This window comes from Vigna angularis, chromosome 4 (genome assembly GCF_016808095.1).
Source record: "Vigna angularis cultivar LongXiaoDou No.4 chromosome 4, ASM1680809v1, whole genome shotgun sequence".
Lineage (NCBI taxonomy): Eukaryota > Viridiplantae > Streptophyta > Magnoliopsida > Fabales > Fabaceae > Vigna > Vigna angularis.
Genome location: NC_068973.1, coordinates 6,781,631 through 6,803,845, shown reverse-complemented (window position 1 = coordinate 6,803,845; position 22,215 = coordinate 6,781,631). Strand labels below are relative to the sequence as shown.

At 33.6% G+C, this 22,215-nt stretch overlaps 2 protein-coding genes across 5 annotated transcripts; both read left to right on the top strand.

The window, feature by feature from the left end:
• The first annotated feature begins 942 nt into the window (after positions 1-942).
• Positions 943-6,289, top strand: LOC108331701 (cellulose synthase A catalytic subunit 7 [UDP-forming]). Its single transcript, XM_017566579.2, has 13 exons — positions 943-1,232; positions 1,384-1,579; positions 1,928-2,130; positions 2,207-2,306; positions 2,443-2,557; positions 2,695-2,961; positions 3,068-3,413; positions 3,634-3,897; positions 4,001-4,213; positions 4,318-4,528; positions 4,629-4,825; positions 4,928-5,281; positions 5,517-6,289. Exons 1-13 carry the CDS (start codon positions 1,158-1,160, stop codon positions 6,096-6,098), a joined length of 3,123 nt encoding a protein of 1,040 aa, XP_017422068.1. The 5' UTR covers positions 943-1,157; the 3' UTR covers positions 6,099-6,289.
• Positions 6,290-10,161: 3,872 nt separating this feature from the next.
• On the top strand, positions 10,162-15,368 carry LOC108330049 (cellulose synthase A catalytic subunit 7 [UDP-forming]). 4 transcript variants are annotated; one of them, XM_017564502.2, is made up of 13 exons: positions 10,162-10,264; positions 10,343-10,538; positions 10,633-10,769; positions 10,861-10,900; positions 11,174-11,276; positions 11,359-11,613; positions 11,818-12,163; positions 12,488-12,736; positions 12,847-13,059; positions 13,188-13,359; positions 13,447-13,643; positions 13,896-14,249; positions 14,715-15,368. In XM_017564502.2, exons 1-13 carry the CDS (start codon positions 10,190-10,192, stop codon positions 15,300-15,302), a joined length of 2,925 nt encoding a protein of 974 aa, XP_017419991.1. In that variant the 5' UTR covers positions 10,162-10,189; the 3' UTR covers positions 15,303-15,368. The 4 variants fall into 4 exon arrangements, with proteins under 4 accessions (XP_017419991.1, XP_017419990.1, XP_017419989.1 ...); XM_017564501.2 differs by having other exon boundaries at positions 13,444-13,643; XM_017564500.2 differs by having other exon boundaries at positions 11,177-11,276; positions 13,188-13,643.
• The last annotated feature ends 6,847 nt before the right edge of the window (positions 15,369-22,215 follow it).

The window sequence follows — 22,215 nt, the reverse complement described above, 5'->3', positions numbered from 1 at the left end:
CGTCATAAGTTACATTGAAAAAGATTATCCTAAAATTTATATAGGAATAAATAACCATCAATTTGATCTTAAACGTTTGAGATGATGCCAATTTAGTTATTAAAAAATACAAAATATTTATATTATTTTCTCAATGCAGAATTATTTTTGTTATTAAAGTATATTTGTATATTAAGTTTGATAGTATATTAGAGACTATATATTGTCATTAAACTACAACATTAAATTATTTAAATTGTTTACCCATTTAATGACTAATTTCTTCTTTCATTCTTCTTAAGGAATAACTGTGCCTAGTATCCAATTTTCCATTTATCTTTTATATGCATTTAAAATAATCAAAAAATATACAAATTAATATAAAATAAGTAATAGAAATTAAATACTATACCTTAGATGAGATAAATATGAAGTTCATTTGTTCCATGTTGAGAAAAAGTGTTTTGACCAAAGAAGTATATTAATCAATAACAATCTATACGCATATATATACATATACATGTATATATATATACATATATATATATATATATATATATATATATATATATATATATATATATATATATATATATATAATGACCTCGACCCTCAAATTACTTTCGTTTGATCAATACTTTGCTTAAATTCCTTTAATAACTTGTTCTGAGACTTACCAACAACATGAAAGGAGAAAAAAATTCAATTTGATTGATACTAATTAACCATACTTTCACATCAGTCTATCTTTAAATATCAGAGTGATTTGGCACATTATCACATCTTACCCACTAGTAATTAAGCTAGAACTGTGATTTATGAGCAACCGAGTGCAAAAATGAACTTAAAATTTGATCAAAGGGTGAAAATAACAGAGACGGTATTTAGAGCCCTGTAATTTCTTTTGGAAGCTTGAAAAGGATACGCACCAAGGTAGCCTGCTCGACAAGGCTTCAAAGCCATGGTTGTTGAAAAATAGACGAAGCTTAGCTTTAAGGCAATGGGGACCCTGCAACCAACAACAGCACCCTTATGTGGACATATTTGGTGAGGAACACAGCAACAATTTTCCTTCATAAAACACAAACCTTTGATCACAAACCTCAGCTTCACAGCACACCCTTTGTGTTGTGTTGAATTCTATCCCATTGTCCCATTCACAAAGTCACCACCAAGACATGGAAGCCAGCGCTGGACTGGTAGCAGGTTCGCATAACCGCAATGAGCTCGTTGTCATTCATGGCCATGAAGAGGTAATGCAGTGGTAGTGGCAATAATGGAAGATAACTGCTAAAACAAGTGCTGTCAAAAGACCCTTTTCTTTGTGAGTGTGTATGCGTGTGTGTTGTTTTCATGGAACAGTTGGATTAACAGTACTATTATGTCATCGGGGGTTTGGTGCAGCACAAGCCTTTGAAGAACTTGGATGGTCAAGTATGTGAGATTTGTGGTGATGGCGTTGGACTCACGGTGGATGGAGACTTATTTGTGGCTTGCAATGAGTGTGGTTTTCCAGTGTGCAGACCTTGCTATGAGTACGAAAGAAGAGAAGGGGGCCAGCTTTGTCCACAGTGCAAAACCAGATATAAGCGTCTCAAAGGTAAGCCTTCAATCGATATTTGGATATGTCACTTTTTGTATACCACCTTTTACATACTTTTTTCGAAAGATATTGCTTAATTTCTCTCTCAATACCAGGGAGACTGAATGAAATAGTGAGTTAAACTGAACCTTTTCATTTTCTTTTAGTAAGCATAAGTCCAACTAAATTTAGTTCATAGTAAAACGTTCAAACATTAAAAACCTTAATTTACTTTTTCTACAGTTAGATATAGCTGTGCTAATGACAGCACTCAGAATTTTCATTTATTTTGATGTGGTTGAACTTGAACTCATGGTTGAAACAAGTAGGGAACCTGATACGATCTTGATCTGTTTGTTCATTAAGGGAGCCCGCGGGTGCAGGGAGATGATGAGGAGGAGGATGTGGATGACATTGAGCATGAGTTCAATATTGATGATGAAAAGAACAAGCATGGTCATGCTGCAGAGGCCATGCTTCATGGGAAAATGAGCTATGGAAGAGGTCCTGAAGATGATGAGAATTCCCAGTTCCCAATACCTGTCATTTCTGGGGGCCGATCTAGGCCTGTAAGATTTCACACCATTTTCTCTCCAATAACTTGTTTTCATTCAGCTATAAAATGTCATTCATGCATGGATACAGGTTAGTGGCGAGTTCCCAATATCATCCAATGGTTATGGGGAGCAGATGTTGTCTTCTTCATTGCATAAACGAGTGCATCCATATCCAATGTCTGAACCTGGTAAGTGGTGGTCTATTTTGGCAGCCCTCTTTATTAGTAGCACAGAAACCTTTTTCCTCATGAATATATATGCAGCTCCTTGAGCTGTTCTTCTTAGTGTACTTCAATATGTGACATGCTATGATGTCTACTGCAGGGAGTGCCAGATGGGATGAAAAGAAAGAGGATGGATGGAAAGAAAGGATGGATGACTGGAAATTGCAGCAAGGCAATTTGGGGCCTGAACCTGAAGAAGATGCAGATGCAGACATGTATGCTTCTTGCACTACATTTCAGAAAACTATGTTTATGTAGTTATTGATTATGAACGAAATAATATATAACAATGATGGCCACCCCTTTACTGATATTTTGGCCACTGTGTAAATGTGGATGCCAATCATTGCAGGTCAGATGAAGCAAGGCAACCACTTTCAAGGAAAGTACCAATAGCATCTAGCAAAATCAATCCATACAGAATGGTTATTGTGGCACGCCTTGTCATTCTTGCTTTCTTCCTCAGATACAGACTTATGAATCCTGTGCATGATGCACTGGGGCTGTGGCTAACCTCTATCATATGTGAAATATGGTTTGCTTTTTCATGGATTCTGGATCAGTTTCCCAAGTGGTTTCCTATTGATCGAGAGACCTACCTTGACCGTCTTTCCATCAGGTAAAGGTTGCACAATTCAATAATGCAAAGGCACAGCTCTGAGATACAGGGTAATTATGTTGAGGCCACAAAGTTTAAACTTGCTGCTTACCAACATGTTTTTCAGGTATGAGCGTGAAGGTGAACCAAACATGCTTTCTCCTGTAGATGTCTTTGTTAGTACCGTGGATCCAATGAAGGAACCTCCTCTGGTTACCGCAAACACTGTTCTTTCAATCTTGGCCATGGATTACCCAGTTGATAAGATATCATGCTATATTTCGGATGATGGAGCCTCAATGTGTTCATTTGAGTCCCTGTCAGAAACTGCAGAGTTTGCAAGGAAGTGGGTACCGTTTTGTAAGAAATTTTCTATAGAACCTCGCGCCCCTGAGATGTACTTCAGTGAGAAGATAGACTACTTAAAGGACAAAGTGCAACCCACCTTTGTCAAGGAGCGTCGAGCCATGAAGGTTTGCATTATTATGACAACCTAGTAGGAATCGTAATCAATAGTGATGATTTTGACATGCTATACTAGTTTTCACATCATGAATTTCGCAACTAAAACCATACTGGGAAACAAAAAAGTAATTTCCATCATTGAGGGACTAATATGGTACTAAATAATTTTATTCAAACTTTTGATATCTGTTAGAGAGATTGATCTGCTGTAAATCGTGTAAATGGCAGAGGGAATACGAAGAGTTTAAGGTTAGGATCAATGCACTTGTTGCAAAGGCCCAGAAAGTTCCTCAGGGAGGATGGATTATGCAGGATGGGACACCATGGCCAGGAAACAACACTAAGGATCATCCTGGCATGATTCAAGTGTTTCTTGGAAGCAATGGGGGTCTAGATACTGAAGGAAACCAGCTTCCTCGTCTTGTTTATGTTTCTAGAGAGAAAAGACCTGGTTTTCAACACCACAAGAAAGCTGGTGCCATGAATGCTCTGGTAGAGTTTCTGAACACCTTTGGTTACTTTCATCACAACAATCGTTCACCTTTATGCATAACAAATATTTCATGACCCTACTAATAAGTGCTGTAATTTACAGGTTCGGGTATCTGCTGTTCTCACAAATGCTCCTTTCATGCTGAACTTGGATTGTGATCACTATGTCAATAACAGCAAGGCTGCCAGAGAGGCCATGTGCTTCTTGATGGACCCCCAGATTGGGAAGAAGGTCTGCTATGTCCAGTTTCCTCAAAGATTTGACGGTATTGATACACATGATCGTTATGCCAACAGAAACACGGTTTTCTTTGATGTAAGAAACTCAAAGCTAGCAGAAATTTTAGCTTGCAATTGACTTTGTTTTAACATTGTGAGCAGAATATTTGATCATTCACCGTTCTTTTTGTCTTTCTGCAGATTAACATGAAGGGTCTTGATGGTATTCAAGGACCTGTATATGTGGGGACTGGGTGTGTTTTCAGGAGGCAAGCTTTGTATGGCTATGATCCTCCAAAGGGCCCCAAGCGTCCAAAAATGGTAAGCTGTGATTGCTGCCCTTGTTTTGGAAGCCGCAAGAAGTACAAGGAGAAGAGTGATGCAAATGGAGAGGCTGCTGCAAGCCTAAAAGGTTATTGTTTTTCTAGTCTTTCTTGTCACCGACTTATGTCTCGGTTTATTTCTTTCCTTTTACCTCTTCCAACCTTGTGTGACTTGTCTAAATTCAATAGGGATGGATGATGACAAAGAGATACTGATGTCCCAAATGAATTTTGAGAAGAAATTTGGACAGTCCTCTATCTTTGTGACTTCTACCTTGATGGAAGAGGGTGGTGTGCCTCCTTCTTCGAGTCCAGCTGCCCTGCTTAAAGAAGCCATTCATGTGATCAGCTGTGGATATGAAGATAAAACTGAATGGGGACTTGAGGTACACTAATAACATCTTTTTTATGACTTCATGATGCCTTCATGTGTCTTATTAGGACAATTAGCATATCCAATTCACACTTTTGCTTTTGAAAATGTGCAGCTTGGTTGGATCTATGGATCTATCACAGAAGATATTTTAACAGGCTTTAAGATGCATTGCCGTGGGTGGAGGTCTATTTACTGTATGCCTAAGAGAGCTGCATTCAAGGGCACTGCTCCAATCAACTTGTCAGATCGTCTCAATCAGGTGCTTCGTTGGGCACTTGGTTCCATTGAGATTTTCTTCAGTCACCATTGCCCTCTATGGTATGGCTTCAAGGAAAAGAAGCTAAAGTGGCTTGAGAGATTTGCCTATGCAAACACAACTGTGTATCCATTCACCTCCATTCCTCTTGTTGCCTATTGTATTCTCCCTGCAGTTTGCTTACTCACTGACAAATTCATCATGCCACCGGTAAGGATCTTATTCTTCCCTTCCTATTATGAACTTAGCTGCTCATGACACCATAATAGGCTACAAAAACCACTAGACATGAAGCTCATGCTAATCATGTTTACTATGTAGTAGGGCTAACTTTTTAATCTATTATAGCTGAAAGGCTCAGTTCTTCAATCCTAATTCAACCAGCCTATAACATGTGCACTAAGATTCTTTACTCATAATGCTACTTTTTTCTGTGTTGATCCAGATAAGCACCTTTGCTGGTTTGTACTTTGTTGCTCTCTTCTCTTCAATCATTGCAACTGGTATCCTAGAGTTGAAATGGAGTGGAGTGAGCATTGAGGAGTGGTGGAGAAATGAGCAGTTTTGGGTTATTGGTGGAGTATCAGCTCACCTTTTTGCTGTGATACAAGGTCTGCTAAAGGTTCTGGCTGGAATTGACACCAACTTCACAGTCACATCCAAGGCAGTAGATGATGAGGACTTTGGAGAACTATACACCTTTAAGTGGACTACTCTCCTAATTCCTCCAACCACTATCTTGATCATTAACATTGTTGGTGTTGTTGCTGGAGTCTCAGATGCCATAAACAATGGCTACCAATCCTGGGGACCACTTTTTGGAAAACTCTTCTTTTCTTTCTGGGTGATTGTTCATCTGTATCCATTCCTTAAAGGTTTGATGGGTCGGCAAAACCGCACACCCACCATTGTGGTCATTTGGTCAGTTCTATTGGCTTCTATTTTCTCTTTGCTGTGGGTAAGAATTGATCCGTTTGTCCTCAAGACTAAGGGACCTGATACCAAGTTATGTGGAATCAACTGCTGAAAGACTAGTATTCTTTGCTAGACATCTTTGAATGATGTCTTGTAGGGTAATTCATGATTTAAAAAACCAGCAAAGTGACACTGCACAAGTATGAATAAGGAGCGAGTGAAAATTTTGTGTAGCATAAACATTGTTATCAGTTTTGTAAATGTTCTCAAAAGCATATTGATTACCATATGGTTTGGCTGAAACTGCCCCAGGATTCTAGAGTAAAGCAAAATTGCAGACTAATATGTTCATTATTTTCAAGATTGGTACGTTAATGTCAAATTCAAAAATTGTAATTAAAAAAGAACATATAAATATTAAAAGAAGAAAGCAAAATGTTAACCACAACCATTGTAAGTGGTAGGCTTCATCATATTCTCAACGAACACAACAAAAAGATAGAACCTTACAAGGCAAGGAACCTTTTCAGTATTTATACATAATTTAAATATTAAGTCCAAAAGTAATGATAAATATATCTGTCACAGTTTTCTCTTTAAAAAAACACTTCAAAAGAGGGAAGAAGAAAAAAAAGTATTTAAAGGGTTTTAAACCTCCACTTTTAAAAGTTATGAGATTATTAAGCTTGATAGAAATAAATATGAAAATATGTGATTTTAGGATGAAAAGTCACATATCTTTGGTCTCTATGATGTTGTGACTTTGAAGCAACTTCTGAAGTTGAAGGAGCATCATTTATTGTTTAATGAAGCATTATTCACTTTCATTTGCAAACTTATATTCAAGATATGATAGTTTCTTGTCATTCTATAAATCATCATTAAATTTAGCATCAGTTATTTCTTCTGTAACAAAGATTTAGTATTGTATATTACAAGCCATGTTTCTATCAAAGTGTCTTGAGAATATACATTTATCATTTTTGGAGTAAAACACTCACAGCATCATTAATAAGTGTATTAGTTTAGTTCTAGTGGCTAGTTCAGTTATGATAAGACATTGAATTCTGTTAGTAGAGTTGACCACACATCTTTAGAAATGGATACTAATACAGCAATACATCTTATAGTTAAAACATATTATAAGTGCATGCTGAAAATGGTTATGTTTGAACAAGAAAAGTATGTTACAAAGAAAGCTATTAAAAACACAGCAGATTGAGTTTCAACTCTCTTTTCAAAGCTAATATATTATTTCATGTATATATAGACTAAAATATATACATTTTTTAGTAAAATAAAACACATTTTTCAATGTAAAAAGGACAAACATTGGAATGTTTATCAAATTTATGTCATTCTTGACTTCTTTTTTTCTTGATATTAGCATTTATCACAATGTTAAGTATGCTTTTTATAGACTGTGTCTAAATATATAGCCATTTTTAATATGAAGATCTTAGAAGATACTTCATTTCCCATATCCATTTATTTGTTATTGATGAACCATTTTGGGTGACTTTTAACAAATTTACGACTTTATGTCAAACTTCAAGTGTTAACTTAGGAGGTGACTCATTCATTATTTCTCCAAAATTGGTTATCATTATCCAAGGTGATTGTCAAACAAAGAAGATTATTTCCTCTATTTTTTTAAGGTAAACAACTTTGAATAATGCAATATAAACATAAGTACTCTTAACCCAAACAAAATGCCTTGAGCAAGGAAGCAATACATTCAAATCAATGTATAAAATATTTCTCAACAAACAATTAGTCAACTAAAAAATATCAACATTAGAAAACACTTTGTATTTATATTAACGATTACTTTTACAAAATAATAATATAATACGGATATAAAACATTATAAACTTATAGAAATAAAAAAATATTAAAACAATATTATAATATTATAAATAAATAAAAATATGAAAATAGTAATATTATACTATCACTATATATGATATATATAAATTATAATATTTACTACACCTATGTATAAAAAAAAATCCAAACTAATGCCAAGAGGCGTATAAGAATACTATTTAAATGATTCTTATTTACTACACCAAATTAGCCAATATATCAGTAAAATGGTTCCCTCACCTTAAAATATGTGAAACTTTAAATTTCATATTATTATAAATCTTTAAAAATTTCTTTCATTTTCCTCTAAAGAACAAAGGATCAATTCTTTGTGAAAATAAGGTTTTGTACACCAAAACCAAATCACAGTGGAAGCATAATTCACAACATAAATGATTCTCATAAGTTTAACATAGTGATTGAACTCTCAAAAAAGGAGAAAAACTGCCAATATTTCCTCCTGTCTCAAAAAATACCAGCAACCAAAACAAAAACAATCTTTTGCACCATCTGTGTTAACTTTAACCCAAGTAACCAACAGAAGCTCCCAAACCAAAGAAGAAACTTTTCCAAACTAAGTATTTAATACCAAAAAAAATTTAATACTGTGAAAATAAAAAATGGTGTTATCCATTGTTTTAGTATAAGATATATCAGCTAGCCTCAAAATTAGAAAAGTGATCCGAAGAGTATAAATTATATGAATAGGCTTTTGAAACTTGACATTATCAGCTAGCCTTTAGAAATGATACAAGTAGAAGTTATAGGAATAAACTTTTGAAATTTGACGTGATTTCTTATTTTCCAAATAATTGGGACTTCACCAATAACAACAACAAACTTCATTAGAAAAACTAGTGATTTGTGTTTCCCTTTTAAAAAGAAATAAATATCATAAAAAGTGAGATTCTTTTTTTAACTAACACCAAATTTTAAGAGCAGTTAAGCATTGAAAGAATAGATACAAAATAAAATTCTCATATAAATAACACATAAAACATGAAACATAAAGTCACTTCCTATTATGCACAAAATCATCAATTATTAACCTATATATAGCTTAACAATTTCTAGAAAACTAAAGTATTAGTTGGAAGAATAAAAATATATCATATAATAAGATATTAGTTGAAAGAATAAAAATCTAAGTGAGTCTAAGCCTCACATTGAATATAAATGAGAAAGCAGTGTACTATATAAAGATGAAAGATCCATTGATCCATTGTCTTAAGATTTTGGGTAGAGAGTGATGATAATCCCTTATGTTTTTATTATTGTAACACTTTTATAAATATTTATATATATATATATATATATATATATATATATATATATATATATATAAATATTTATATATATATACACGTTATATAATATTATGAAAAAGTTATTATATAAATATGATAATTTTTTAATTTATCATATAAAATAGTTTTACTTGATAAAAGTATGATATATGATACCAACCTTCATACAGTGATAAAATATTATATCTTTAACATAAATAGCAAAATCATTATTTATTTATTTTCTATATGTGAGATTGAATGAACACGTTTTAAGGGATCATTCTCACTGTATTAATATATTTGCTCAAAACATTCATAGCCCAAGTCTATAAAGATGTGTGTTTTATTAATTAATTAAAAAGCATTCATCCTGTTGCCTCATGGGTTAGGATGTTGCTAATTTCGGAAGATGGGTTCATATCATATGCATATCTTAATGCAGACTCTTTTTAATGTGGCTATCACATCTCAATTTTTACAAAATCAATGATTAAACTTACCCCAACCATGATGCTAATATGGAATATAAACAAGGTGAGAGTTTATATTTTATTATTAATGAAGAAAACAGATGGCTACTTCCACATTAGTATTTTTTGTGGAATTGTTTTACACATCAATTTCGTGTTACCAAACACTATAGAAATATCAGAATCCTGAAAAAGATTGAGTTTCAAACTATGCAGCAGCATGATCTGAAATTAGAATAATGGTAATCTGCATAATAAAACGTCAAGCATTAGGAACAACGTAAGTTTCTCCAGTAATATAAGCATTTTGAAACTGAAACATGACATGATCATTCTACCTACGAACCTTAACAAGGAAAGAACTTTCACTCATCACCTCAACAGATGCTAAACATTTTTATTTTGTTGCAGTGTATAACTTCAACCTTTCAAATCAAAATTAATCCCACAACCATCAATAGTAGCCTTATGTGGACACACATGCATGTTTTAGTTACCTTAATCCATGAGAATAGGTATATATGCAAAACCCAACCTCTCACAGATACTTGCACTGCTTCCATTCCCCATTCACCATGGAAGCTAGTACAGGTCTTTTTGCTGGTACTCCAAACAGCAAAGAGCTTGTGGCCATTCAAGGACACGATGAGGTAATAACTTTTTTCATAATTATAAGGTAACATTTTCTGTATGTTTGAATAACATAGACCAACCTTAATTTGCTGCAGCCTAAGCCGGTGAAGAACTTAGATGGTCAGCTCTGTGAGATATGTGGTGATTCTGTGGGAGTTACAGTTGAAGGAGACTTGTTTGTAGCTTGTGAAGAGTGTGGTTTCCCTGTGTGCAGGCCATGCTATGAGTATGAGAGAAGGGAAGGGACTCAAGTTTGTCCTCAGTGTCATACAAGATACAAGCGCATCAAAGGTTAATTGGAAATTTAGCTACTGTCATGTATATATATACTTTTGTTTTGTATTTTGTAACTTATGTTTTGATTGATATTTCTTGATGTGCAAAGGAAGTCCAAGAGTGGAGGGAGATGAGGATGAAGACGATGTGGATGACATTGAACATGAATTCAAGCATGAAGAGATGCAAAAGGGAAACATGATCCATGGAGATGATGATGGGAATTCTGAATCGGGTTTAGCAAAGGTAACTCTAAGAAGGAATAATTGTATTCTACAAGCATGCAGTTTACGTATATGTAGTAATAACTTAGAGACTTTCATTGTATAACTCGCAGGTGAATGGGGAGCTGCTTTCTACAAGTGTGGGAGAACCTGGTATGTTTTGGCCTTCTCTTTTAGAAGTTATAGGGAATCTGCCACACTAATTGGAGTATATGCAGTGATCTTTTGATGAGCTAAAGTTTGTAAACCAAACCAAACTATATATGTGTGTGTGTATGTATATAATTGTCTGATGCACTGTCTTTCAAAATCATATTTATTTCTTTTGAGTTTGTGATTTGACATCATAGAACGTTTTGAGGATAAATAAAGAGAAACAGAATGAAGCCAAGACGCTTATCATAATTGACATATCTTCATAAGAAGCAGGTGCAAAGCTGGATGACAAGGAGAACATAGATGAGTGGATGTTGCGCCAAGGGAATCTGTGGCCTGAAACTGATGCCTCAGTTGATCAGGAAAAGGCCATGTAAGCACTACAATAGCCTTTGATATTTAGGAACTTTGTGATTCTACTTTAATGTAACGTGATATGATATACCATGATGCAGGAAAGAGCCATTGTCAAGGAAAGTAGCAATACCATCAGGCAAACTCAGTCCTTACAGAATGATGGTTGTGGCTAGATTCCTCCTTCTATTACTCTTCTTCCAATACAGAATCTTCCATCCAGTACCTGATGCAGTTGGACTATGGTTCATATCTGTAACGTGTGAAATCTGGCTTGCATTATCCTGGATGATTGATCAGATTCCCAAATGGTATCCCATTGATCGCGAGACGTATCTTGATCGTCTTTCAATCAGGTTAATTGTTCTGAATTTCTCTGCAGTAAAGTAAATGGATGTAACTTCCAAGAGCAAGACTTGGGCAATTATAATGATTGAGTCAGAAGTTCATGACAGTAACATAATTCTTAAGAATACAACGGCGTTGATATGATAGATTCTGCATTTTATAAGAGTTGGAAGCTAAATTGATAAGCTAAATGTCTACAATTTGCTCTGCAGGTTTGAACAAGAGAACAAACCAAATATGCTTTCTCCAATAGATATCATTGTCACTACTGTGGATCCAATCAAGGAACCTCCTCTTGTGACAGCCAACACTGTTCTTTCAATCTTGGCCCTGGATTACCCTGCTGACAAAATCTCATGCTATGTTTCTGATGACGGAGCTTCCATGCTCACCTTTGAAGCTCTTCAAGAAACTGCCGAGTTTTCCAGAAAGTGGGTTCCTTTCTGCAAAAAGTTCTCTATAGAACCCAGAGCACCAGAAAAGTACTTCTCTGAGAAAATAGATTTTCTAAAGGATAAGCTTCAATCCACTTACGTAAAAGAACGGCGTACTATGAAGGTTAGCATTAATAGTCTTAAACTTTAATTCCTCCTTTTAAAACATATAAAATTGAAATTTTTCTCTACTATTTTCTTAATTTGATCCCCGCATTATTGGTGTTTGTGTAGTCACACGCTAATGCTCCAAATTTTTCAAAGTTAACAATCTACAATGTTATAATTCGAATTTAATCACTACTATGTTAAAATTGAAATAGCAGTGACTAAATTTAGGAAAGGTCAAAGGTAGAACTAACTTTCAATTTAGCAATTAAACTGTTCATTTTATACTAGTTCGATGGGAAGAACAAGGTTTCATTGTTTGTTGGCACTTGCATGACAGAGAGAATACGAAGAATTTAAGGTGAGAATAAATGCACTGGTGGCTAAATCTATGCGAGTTCCCCCAGAAGGGTGGACTATGAAAGATGAGACACCATGGCCAGGAAACAACCCCAAAGATCATCCAAGTATGATACAGGTCCTTCTTCCACACATTGTTGGTAATGAACTTCCTTGTCTTGTCTACACATCTCGTGAGAAAAGGCCTGCATTTCAACACCACGGCAAAGCTGGTGCAATCAACGCCTTGGTAAGCATTTCAAGCACCATAATTTCCCAAGATTACATTTTCTCATTCTCTTGACGTGAAGCTAAAAGAAGCTTTCATTTTTGGCCAAAATGTTGCTGCCGAATTTCCAGCTTCGAGTATCAGCAGTGTTAAGCAATGCTCCTTTTGTGCTCAACTTGGATTGCAATCACTACGTAAATAACTGCAAAGTGGTGCGAGAGGCCATGTGTTTCTTTATGGACATACAACTTGGGAATGGCATTGGCTTTGTACAGTTTCCATTAAGATTTGACAGCCTAGATAGGCATGATCGTTATGCCAACAAAAACACTGTTTTATTTGATGTGAGTGCTACAGTTTTGGCACTGAATTAATTCTCATCCTATCACCCTTTTTATCTCTTCTGAATTCATTTATTTCCTTCATTGGGGTAGATTTTGATAGATTACATTCTGTGTTTGTTTTTCTGCAGATTAACTTGAGGTGCCTAGATGGAATTCAGGGACCTGCTTATGTTGGTTCAGCATGTATCTTCAGAAGGAAATCCTTAACTGGCAGTGACTCACCAGTGTCTTCAAAACGCCCAAGCATGGTGCAAGTACATTCAAAACAGGATGAGAATGGAGAAGAAGCTAGCATAACAGGTGATCATAATTCTTTGTATTTATCAAAAACACAAAAGAATCATTTTCTTATCTCCTATATCTCAAACTACTCTTCTTCTGCAGCAGCAACAGATGAGGAAAAGGAACTATTGAAGTCACAGATGAATGATGAAAATAAATTTGGGAATTCCAATCCTATCATGAACCCGTCATTAACTGAAGAGGGTGGTATTGATCCTTCTTCCAGTCAGGAAGTTTTGCTTAAAGAAGCTATTCATGTCATGGGTTCTAAATATGAAGACAGAACTCTCTGGGGATATGAGGTATTCATTCATATGTAATGTAAACATAAGTTTTAACACTGCCAATCAATTCCAAATGATCTTTGAAATGACACGCAAGATAATAATTAGAAAAGTCATCAAATTTTTCAGTTATGTGTAATTAGATGATAAAACAAAAGACTTTTACACTATTCGTATTGTCTCTGTAAAAAAGTTGCAGAAACTTAAACAATATAATAAAAGTTATTTGAAGTGGTAGATAAAATGGTGAAATATTTTTGGAATGCACAGGTGGGTTTAAGTTATGGATCTATAGCAGCAGATACTCTGACAAGTTTGAAGATGCATTGTCATGGTTGGAGGTCTGTATATTGCATGCCAAAAAGAGATCCATTCAGGGGTACAGCTCCTATCAACCTCACAGATAGACTCAACCAGGTGCTGAGATGGGCAGTGGGTTCACTTCAGATCCTATTCAGCCACCATTGCCCTCTTCTGTATGGCCTCAGTGGTGGAAGACTCAAGGGACTTCAAAGGATTGCCTATATTAACAGCACTGTCTACCCCTTCAGCTCAATACCCCTCCTAATATACTGTATCATTCCTGCTATATGCTTGCTCACTGATAAATTCATCACACCATCGGTATCATTTATTTCCTTCTATTTATTATATCACTACTTTCATTTGCTTTATAGAAAAAAAAAGACACAATATATGTCATTGGATAACCAGTAACTTCTAACTTGCCAACTTGTAAGATATGTCTAAATAAAGCAGTCTAGACTAAATGAACTATAATGCTTATGTTTGTTGAACATTTCTTAAACTCAAAATAAAATGTCAAATCACAATGTACAAAAATAAATAACAATGATACATGAACACCTAACTACATAGTATAAACACTCTTCATTTGTAGTTCTCATTTCTTTTTATCACATCATCGCTGTTCCTTTCTTTCCCGAAACAGTATTAAAAAATACTGTTGAGAAAGTGAAAGATGCTCTTTCGAATGGTTTAAACAGTGTAAAGATAACTTTTTTATTGTTGGTTGGTATTCCTTCCCATCAAAGATTCATTGACAGATGAAGAGTGATTGATTTCCAGGTTGGCACTTTTGCAAGTCTAGTTTTCACCGCATTGTTCATCTCAATCTTTGCCTCGGCTATTCTTGAATTGAGATGGAGTGGAGTTAGCCTGGAGGAATGGTGGAGAAGCCAGCAATTCTGGGTGATTGGGAGTGTGTCTGCAAACCTCTTTGCCGTTGTGCAGAGCATTATGGGAGCTCTTCCACTGGGTAGAGTGAACACAAACTTCAGCACTGTATCAAAGGTTCCAGATGATGTAGAGTTTCGTGAACTGTATACCATTAGATGGACTGCACTTCTAATACCTCCAACCACCATCATAATAATCAACCTCATTGGTATAGTGGCTGGCTTCACAGATTCCATAAACAGTGGAGAACATTCTTGGGGAGCACTGCTTGGGAAACTCTTCTTTTCTTTATGGGTTATTGTCCATTTGTATCCTTTCCTTAAAGGTCTAATGGGTAGGCAGAACAGAACACCAACTCTTATTGTCATATGGTCTGTGCTCTTGGCTTCTATCTTCTCCTTGGTTTGGGTGAGAGTTGACCCTTTTGTGTTGAAAACCAAGGGACCTGATGTCAAGCAATGTGGAATCAGTTGTTGATTCTACGTCTCAAGAACCATGTAATTTATTTACAACTATGAAGGGTGAAACAACAATCTAGGTCCACAGAGATTAGTAATGTTAGAGTAAAATTTTTTTGAATCAAAAAAATTGCAGCATGTCCTTGCGTTTTCTGTTAAACACAGTGAAAATTATATATGGGATTAATCTCCCTTGTGTTAAACACACATAGGGTTCTCTATTTATAATAGAAAAAAATATGGGATAAACCCAAAATACAAATAATAAATAATAACAAATTAACTGAAAGATAAAAGATATAATATTTCTAACATTTTCCTTTTTGCATTTTCATTAAATGAAGAAAATGGAGAGCAATGTACTTAATTTTTCTAATTGAAACAGAAGTGTTACCCAGGATTCCTTTTTTGGCTGCTCATGAGATCCCAACTTAAAATGGTTATTTGACTTACTGAAATCGAAAGAAGACATTAAACCTAGCATCATCATGAACCAACTTTTACAAAAGCTAAGCACATGAATGCTTTTTCATATCAACAGAATAGGTGGTTAGGACAAAAAAAAAACAAAATAGAAAGGAAAAATATGTAATATAATGCAAAAAAACACCATTCAACAATTTAATGCATGAAATACATCAGAAGAAATCGAAACAGCAAGGATCAGTTAAAATTTATTAAACTTTTTTCTAGTAAATTTTTAATGAAAAATTTGTGTTCTAACAAATAGTGTCTAATTTTGCAATGGATTTAGTGGTGACGCAAAATTCTCCAGCATATCACAGATTTGTTTTTGGTACCACTCCAAAAGGTCTTTTATCAATGAAGGTATCTTATGTATATATAAACTCATATTCATCTCTTATTTTATCCGATGTGTGATTTTGTTTGTATCCAACAACATTATGATGGTCTTAAAGAAAAATATTCTTATTTAATAGCATTTTTTTAAAGAGAAACCAAAAAAGCATAAGTTTTTATAAATCTTATGTAATATTGTGCTAAACCATGGATTCCCTTTAATTTAACATTCTAAGGCATTGGTCAATTTAACTTTCCTTAAACTTTTTCTTGGTCCATTACTACCCCATCACCCGAGATTGTACAACCTTTATAATTATTTTGTTCAAGGCCAAATGAGCATTTGGATAATTTAGAAAACAACTTATTCTTATATAAAAGCTACAACACTATTTCCAAATGTTGCAAATGAGAGGTCCATAATTAGCTGTATACTGGGATGTCATTAAAGAATATTAAGATGAACTTTTGTCTAAAACCTAGAAACATTCATAACAATTTGAAATGTGGAAAGGATATTAATAAGCCCAAATTGTATGTCAAGTCATTCATAATGATCTGGTAATAATCTAATCTTATAGTCAATTTAAAAGAAATAATGTGTGTCAATCAATTCATCGACTATTGGAGAAAAATTATCTTTTGATAGTATATAGTATTCAAATTCCTATAATCAATACAAAATCCTTAAGTACTATTTTTTTTACTTGCGTATGAGAAGAAAAGGAACTTATGATAGGCATAAGTACTCCTTCATTAAACATATGATGCGCCATAAAATTGATTTGTTTTTTACTTGGAGGATATATGTAAGATTTTACCTTTGTAGCGGTAGAACCAGGTAACAAGGGAGTGAAATGATCCTAGGTTTTATAGGAATTAGTCTGATTGGAGTAGAAAAAACATCCTGGTATGTATGCAATAACAAATTTATTTCTAGCTCTAAATTTTTTTGGCAATTTTATCCATTGATTCATAATATAGTGTGGAAAATAATTCACAAGGTGAAAAATTAAGCAATGGCTCTAATGTGATCCTAGTCTAGCCAAAATGTTTGAAATGGGTAGTAAGTAGACATGTAACCTTGAACTTGTTGAGAATTCAAGTGTGATTTTAAGTCTCAATTAGATAAAAATAAAAAAGTTGAATATCATATAAGAAAGAAGATTCATAAATCAATTGTCTTAGTGTGAGTTGGATTCAGATCATATTTATGTAATCTCTCCTTAATTAATCTTCCTTTTAAAATAGACCCATCAAAACTTTAGTCCTTGGAAATTACGAATAGGTTGTGTTATTGTATGGAACCAAATTGTCATGTAAGTTTGGTATGTCCCTATTCCGCTACCCGAGATGTTCCCTTGAACTCTTTAGATGGACAGAAGAACGATGGATACCTATAAACACTTTGATGTTCAAGTGAGTTAATGTGATTTAGGTAACCTGGTTAAGAGAATAGATTTCAAGATACCTTTAACCTCGAACACAAAAGTTTTTTGTAAACCTATGACCCTTATTAATTATGTTAAAATATTTTAGAAAGGTTTAGATCTTCTAGTAAATGCTAATTGTTTCGGTAACATTTGTCCAAGGGTCGGTCGTCCTTCCTTGCTATGCTCCGATCGGCCAACTCTTCAAGTAATCCTTCCTGATTGGTGGTTGACCTGCAGAAGATACTCCGACACTCAAGTCAGATATGTTTTATAAAGAGGTCTATATTTTATTAGGATAGAAGAAGATGATTGTACCTGGACATCAATTGTCTACTTATAAGGCTTGTGACAACCACATCCATTGATTAACCATTAGTGCAATATATTTTAGGTAATCAAACCCAATAATTAATCATTAATGCAATATATTTGTAGAGCGTAAGACAATCTGACCTATTAGTACCTGCTTAATGACAATCAATTCCGATCGGTATACTTCATATAGTACATACGCCCTCCAAGTCCGAGCAAACTCTTTATTAAAAGAGGTGCGTAGGGATTATTATGAGCTTTAAAAGAGGTCGCTCACGTAGTATTTAGGGAGTCTATCTTCGACGTTTTAAGTCTTCATTGCTATATGAGCGGCGAACTCTAGGAGTTCTCTTTGGATCTATTCCTTAGACTGAACAGAAAATGCTAAGAGTTCTCTTTGAAACTTTTTCCTCTGCAAGAGATTTTCACTCCAAAAAATATGCTTTTAAATAAAGTAAACGCTTCAATATTTATTTTTATAATGAAAAGACATTGGAACCTGACAAAGCTGAACTTGTTGAGTAGTTGACTGATAAGAGTTCTTTTTCGAACTTCATATGTTGAGCGGGGATTTCTGAAGCCATTTTTCCGACTTCCCCCCGAGCGGATTTAAAGTTAAGAGTCATTTTTCTGACTTCCTGCGTTGAGCGAAGATTTCTCAAGCCATTTTTCTGACTTCTCCCCGAGCGGTCCTAAGACAAGAGTCATTTTTCTGACTTCTTGCGTTGAGCGGAGATTTCTGAAACCATTTTTCTGACTTTCCCCCAAGCGGTCCTGAGGCAAGAGTCATTTTTCTGACTTCCTGCGTTGAGCGGGGATTTCTGAAGCCATTTTTCTGACTCCCCCGAGCGGTCTTGAGGCAGGAGTCATTTTTCTGACTGCCTGCGTTGAGCGGGGATTTCTGAAGCCATTTTTCTGACTTCCCCCGAGCGACCATTATAGCTGACCAAGTTGAGGTCTGAACCTTCCTGCACATAATATTTTATAATTTAAAATTAAGAGTTGGTAGAACCTGACAAGGTTGAACGCAACTCTCAACCATCTTGTGCATAATATTTTATAATTTAAAATTAAGAGTTGGTAGAATCTGACAAGGTTGAACGCAGCTCTGTGAAGGTTGGATGTAGGGCTGAACGTTCTTGAAAGTTCTCAAAACAAAAGTCATGCCTTTAGGAATTATTACGGAATTTTTTACTCTTGTTACAAAACCTAGTGTTGATCCGAATAGCGATGTCGAGACCGAGCGCGCGTCTGGTCGTGGCTTCATGGGGATGCCGCTCGGCCCCACGGTGAGCGCCAAAATGTTTCGGTTACATTTGTATGGGGTCGGTCGTCCTTCGTTGCTATGCTCCGATCGACCAACTCTTCAAATAATCCTTCGTGATTGGTGGTTGACCTGTAGAAGACACTCCGACGCTCAAGTTAGATATGTTTCATAAAGAGGTCTATATTTTATTAGGATAGAAGAAGATGATTGTACCTGGACATCAGTTGTCTACTTATATTATGACAACCACGTCCATTGATTAACCATTAGTTTAGTGCAATATATTTTAGGTAATCAAACCCAATAATTAATCATTAATGCAATATATTTGTAGAGCGTAAGACAATCTGACCTATTAGTACCTGCTTAATGACAATCAATTCCGATCGGTATACTTCATATAGTACACTAATGAATGTTTGTTAAAACGACAAATAGACTCATTGACACATTGTCTAGGTTGACATGATGTTGAGAATCTTTGACCATTATGATCTTCGGTTGCACATAACTAATATGTTCTTGGTCGAGCTGAACTCTGGCTTACATATTGTAGTTGGTTTTGGCAGAAATGAGCTCAATAATTTATAATACACTAGCCCTCCAGACTTGATGAGGATGTATTGTAACAAATGTCTTGAAGCAAAACTATACACAAATACGTCATAACAAATCAGGAACATATCTTTTAAATACTATTATTCAGGGTAAGCCAAGATGATTTTTAAGATGATCAATTGTGATTTCTAATATAATCCTTATTTCTCTTAGTACATCTATCTAATCCCCTGAGTATTGAGGGCAATGAGCTAGTCTAAGATGAAAAAGGCATTACTGATAATATGGCTATGAAGATATCAGTGGTTTATTTCTTTTGTTGCACTCAATTTTCTGCATTAGGTATTATCCAACATCATTTAGTGACAATCTTGACCAATAATCTTAAAGAGCTAAAATAATATATTTAATATTTATATATTTAATTATTGTTATTAATACAACAAAAATGAAGACATAATTTAATATAACTAAGTATAAAATAAATTCACATGTCTAAAGGATTGATCTTTGTTCATCAATTCTTGAACTAATTAATAATTAAATTATAACTAAAAATTTTAGCTATTTTCTTTTATAAGAAATTTATTTTCCAGTTTATTTGTTTTGATAACTTTTATTACAAAAAAATGTCTTTTTTGTTATAGTTGTAAAAACAAAAAAAATTAAATAAGATAAATTAAGTGATCAATAAGAATAAATGAGAAATAAAAACATAAGTAATGAGTAAATTTGTATTTAACTTTTTTTTCTTTAGAAACAAAAAAGAGACATAAAAAAATATTAAATATGAACACACATAATAATAAGTAACTCAAAAGACAATAAAAAACAAAAAAAAATATGTTAATAATTCTTTTAATTTTTTATTACATTTAGTTTTATATTTTACTATTTATTAATACTAAATGATGTACTTTATAAAATAAAAAATTTAATTACCATAAATTTCTACTGTACATAGATAAAATTTTAAAATTTTGAGAAGGCAGGAATTGAAAGAAAATCCGCATATCCGGCCCTTGGTGGCATCCAAACGGGAGTGAGAATATTTTTAAAGGAATTATATGGTTTAAGCTAAAACTTGATATTACTATTTAAAGAAATAATTATTTGCTAAAGTGACATGATGAGTGCCACATGTAAAACATTATTTTCAACTCTTTAATTGGCAAAAGAAGTCCTAACACTTTCCCTAATTGCCAACGAAGGCCATAAAAAATGTGAAATAAATAATTGCGATAATAGGATAGTGGCTGTGTCACTGTGCCTATTTTTTAATTCCACCATTATTTCAGCTTGCATATCTCGTGAGGAATTATTTACCTTTTTCTTTTTTACGGGTTGAAGCCCCACACCACATAATATAAATAGAAAAAATAACACATAAATGTTTAATAATGTGCTCATTAAAATAAATAAAAAATGGATTACATCTCCATCAATTATTGAATCATTATTTTCAAAATTATATTCTTAACTGTTCTTTTTATAATTATATGTAATTAATTGCAACTCTAGTATATGTACCATTCTATTAATTGTTAGGTATACAATTTTGTGTATCCTATTCTCCTCGAGCCAATAGATTGACACCAACAATAAAAATTTTTTTATCAACCTCATAAAATAATATATTTAATGATTGTTTTATTAATCTAAAAATGTATATTATTATATTGTTATAATGGAATGTGAAATGAATGTTTTTATTTGAGAGAGTATCAAAGTGTAATTTTTGCTTTCCCATATGGCAAACGTGTTTTACCTATAAGCTCTACGTCTATTTTTTAATTCCACCTATGCAGCTACAAATATCGTGACGAATTATTCTCCTTTTTTTTTTATTGGAATGAAGCCCCCACAATTTCCAGTTATAGTAAATACAGTGAAGGTAACAATTTCTTGTTATAATTTGTCTTCAACGATCAAAGAAATAAATATTATTTATCGTTTTATATTAATACTGATTTATATTAATCATAAAATCTCACGTAAAAACAAATAAATATATAATAAAACGTTGTAAGATCTCATTCTTATTATTCAACATGCTTTTAATAAATAGAGTAAAATTACTCGTTATTTTATATTAATTAAATAGCTCCTCACAATTTTTAGTACATAAAAATAAATAAACAAGATGAATACAATATCGTCAATTAGAAAAAATCAAACAATAATAATTTAATTAAAAAATATAAAACTTTTAATATTCATCAAATAAAAAAGTTAATTAAAAAGATTTGAATTTATGATGGACTTAAAAAGTTACTAAAGGCTTTTAGACTTGATTATCGAGCTGTCTGTTTCGCATAAGAACCAATAGAAAAAAAAAGTTATAACAACTTCATAAAAGAATATTTTAATAATAGTTCTTTTATTTTTTTGATTTAAAAATACATTATTATATTGTTATAGAGAGAACGTGAAACGAATGTTTAAGTTTACGAGAATATCAAAGTCGAATTTTAGGAAAATTTAAGAAAAGGGGTAGTTTATTCCGTAAATTATAAAAATGAATTATTTACTTAAAATTTATGGTATAATAATAAGTTGTT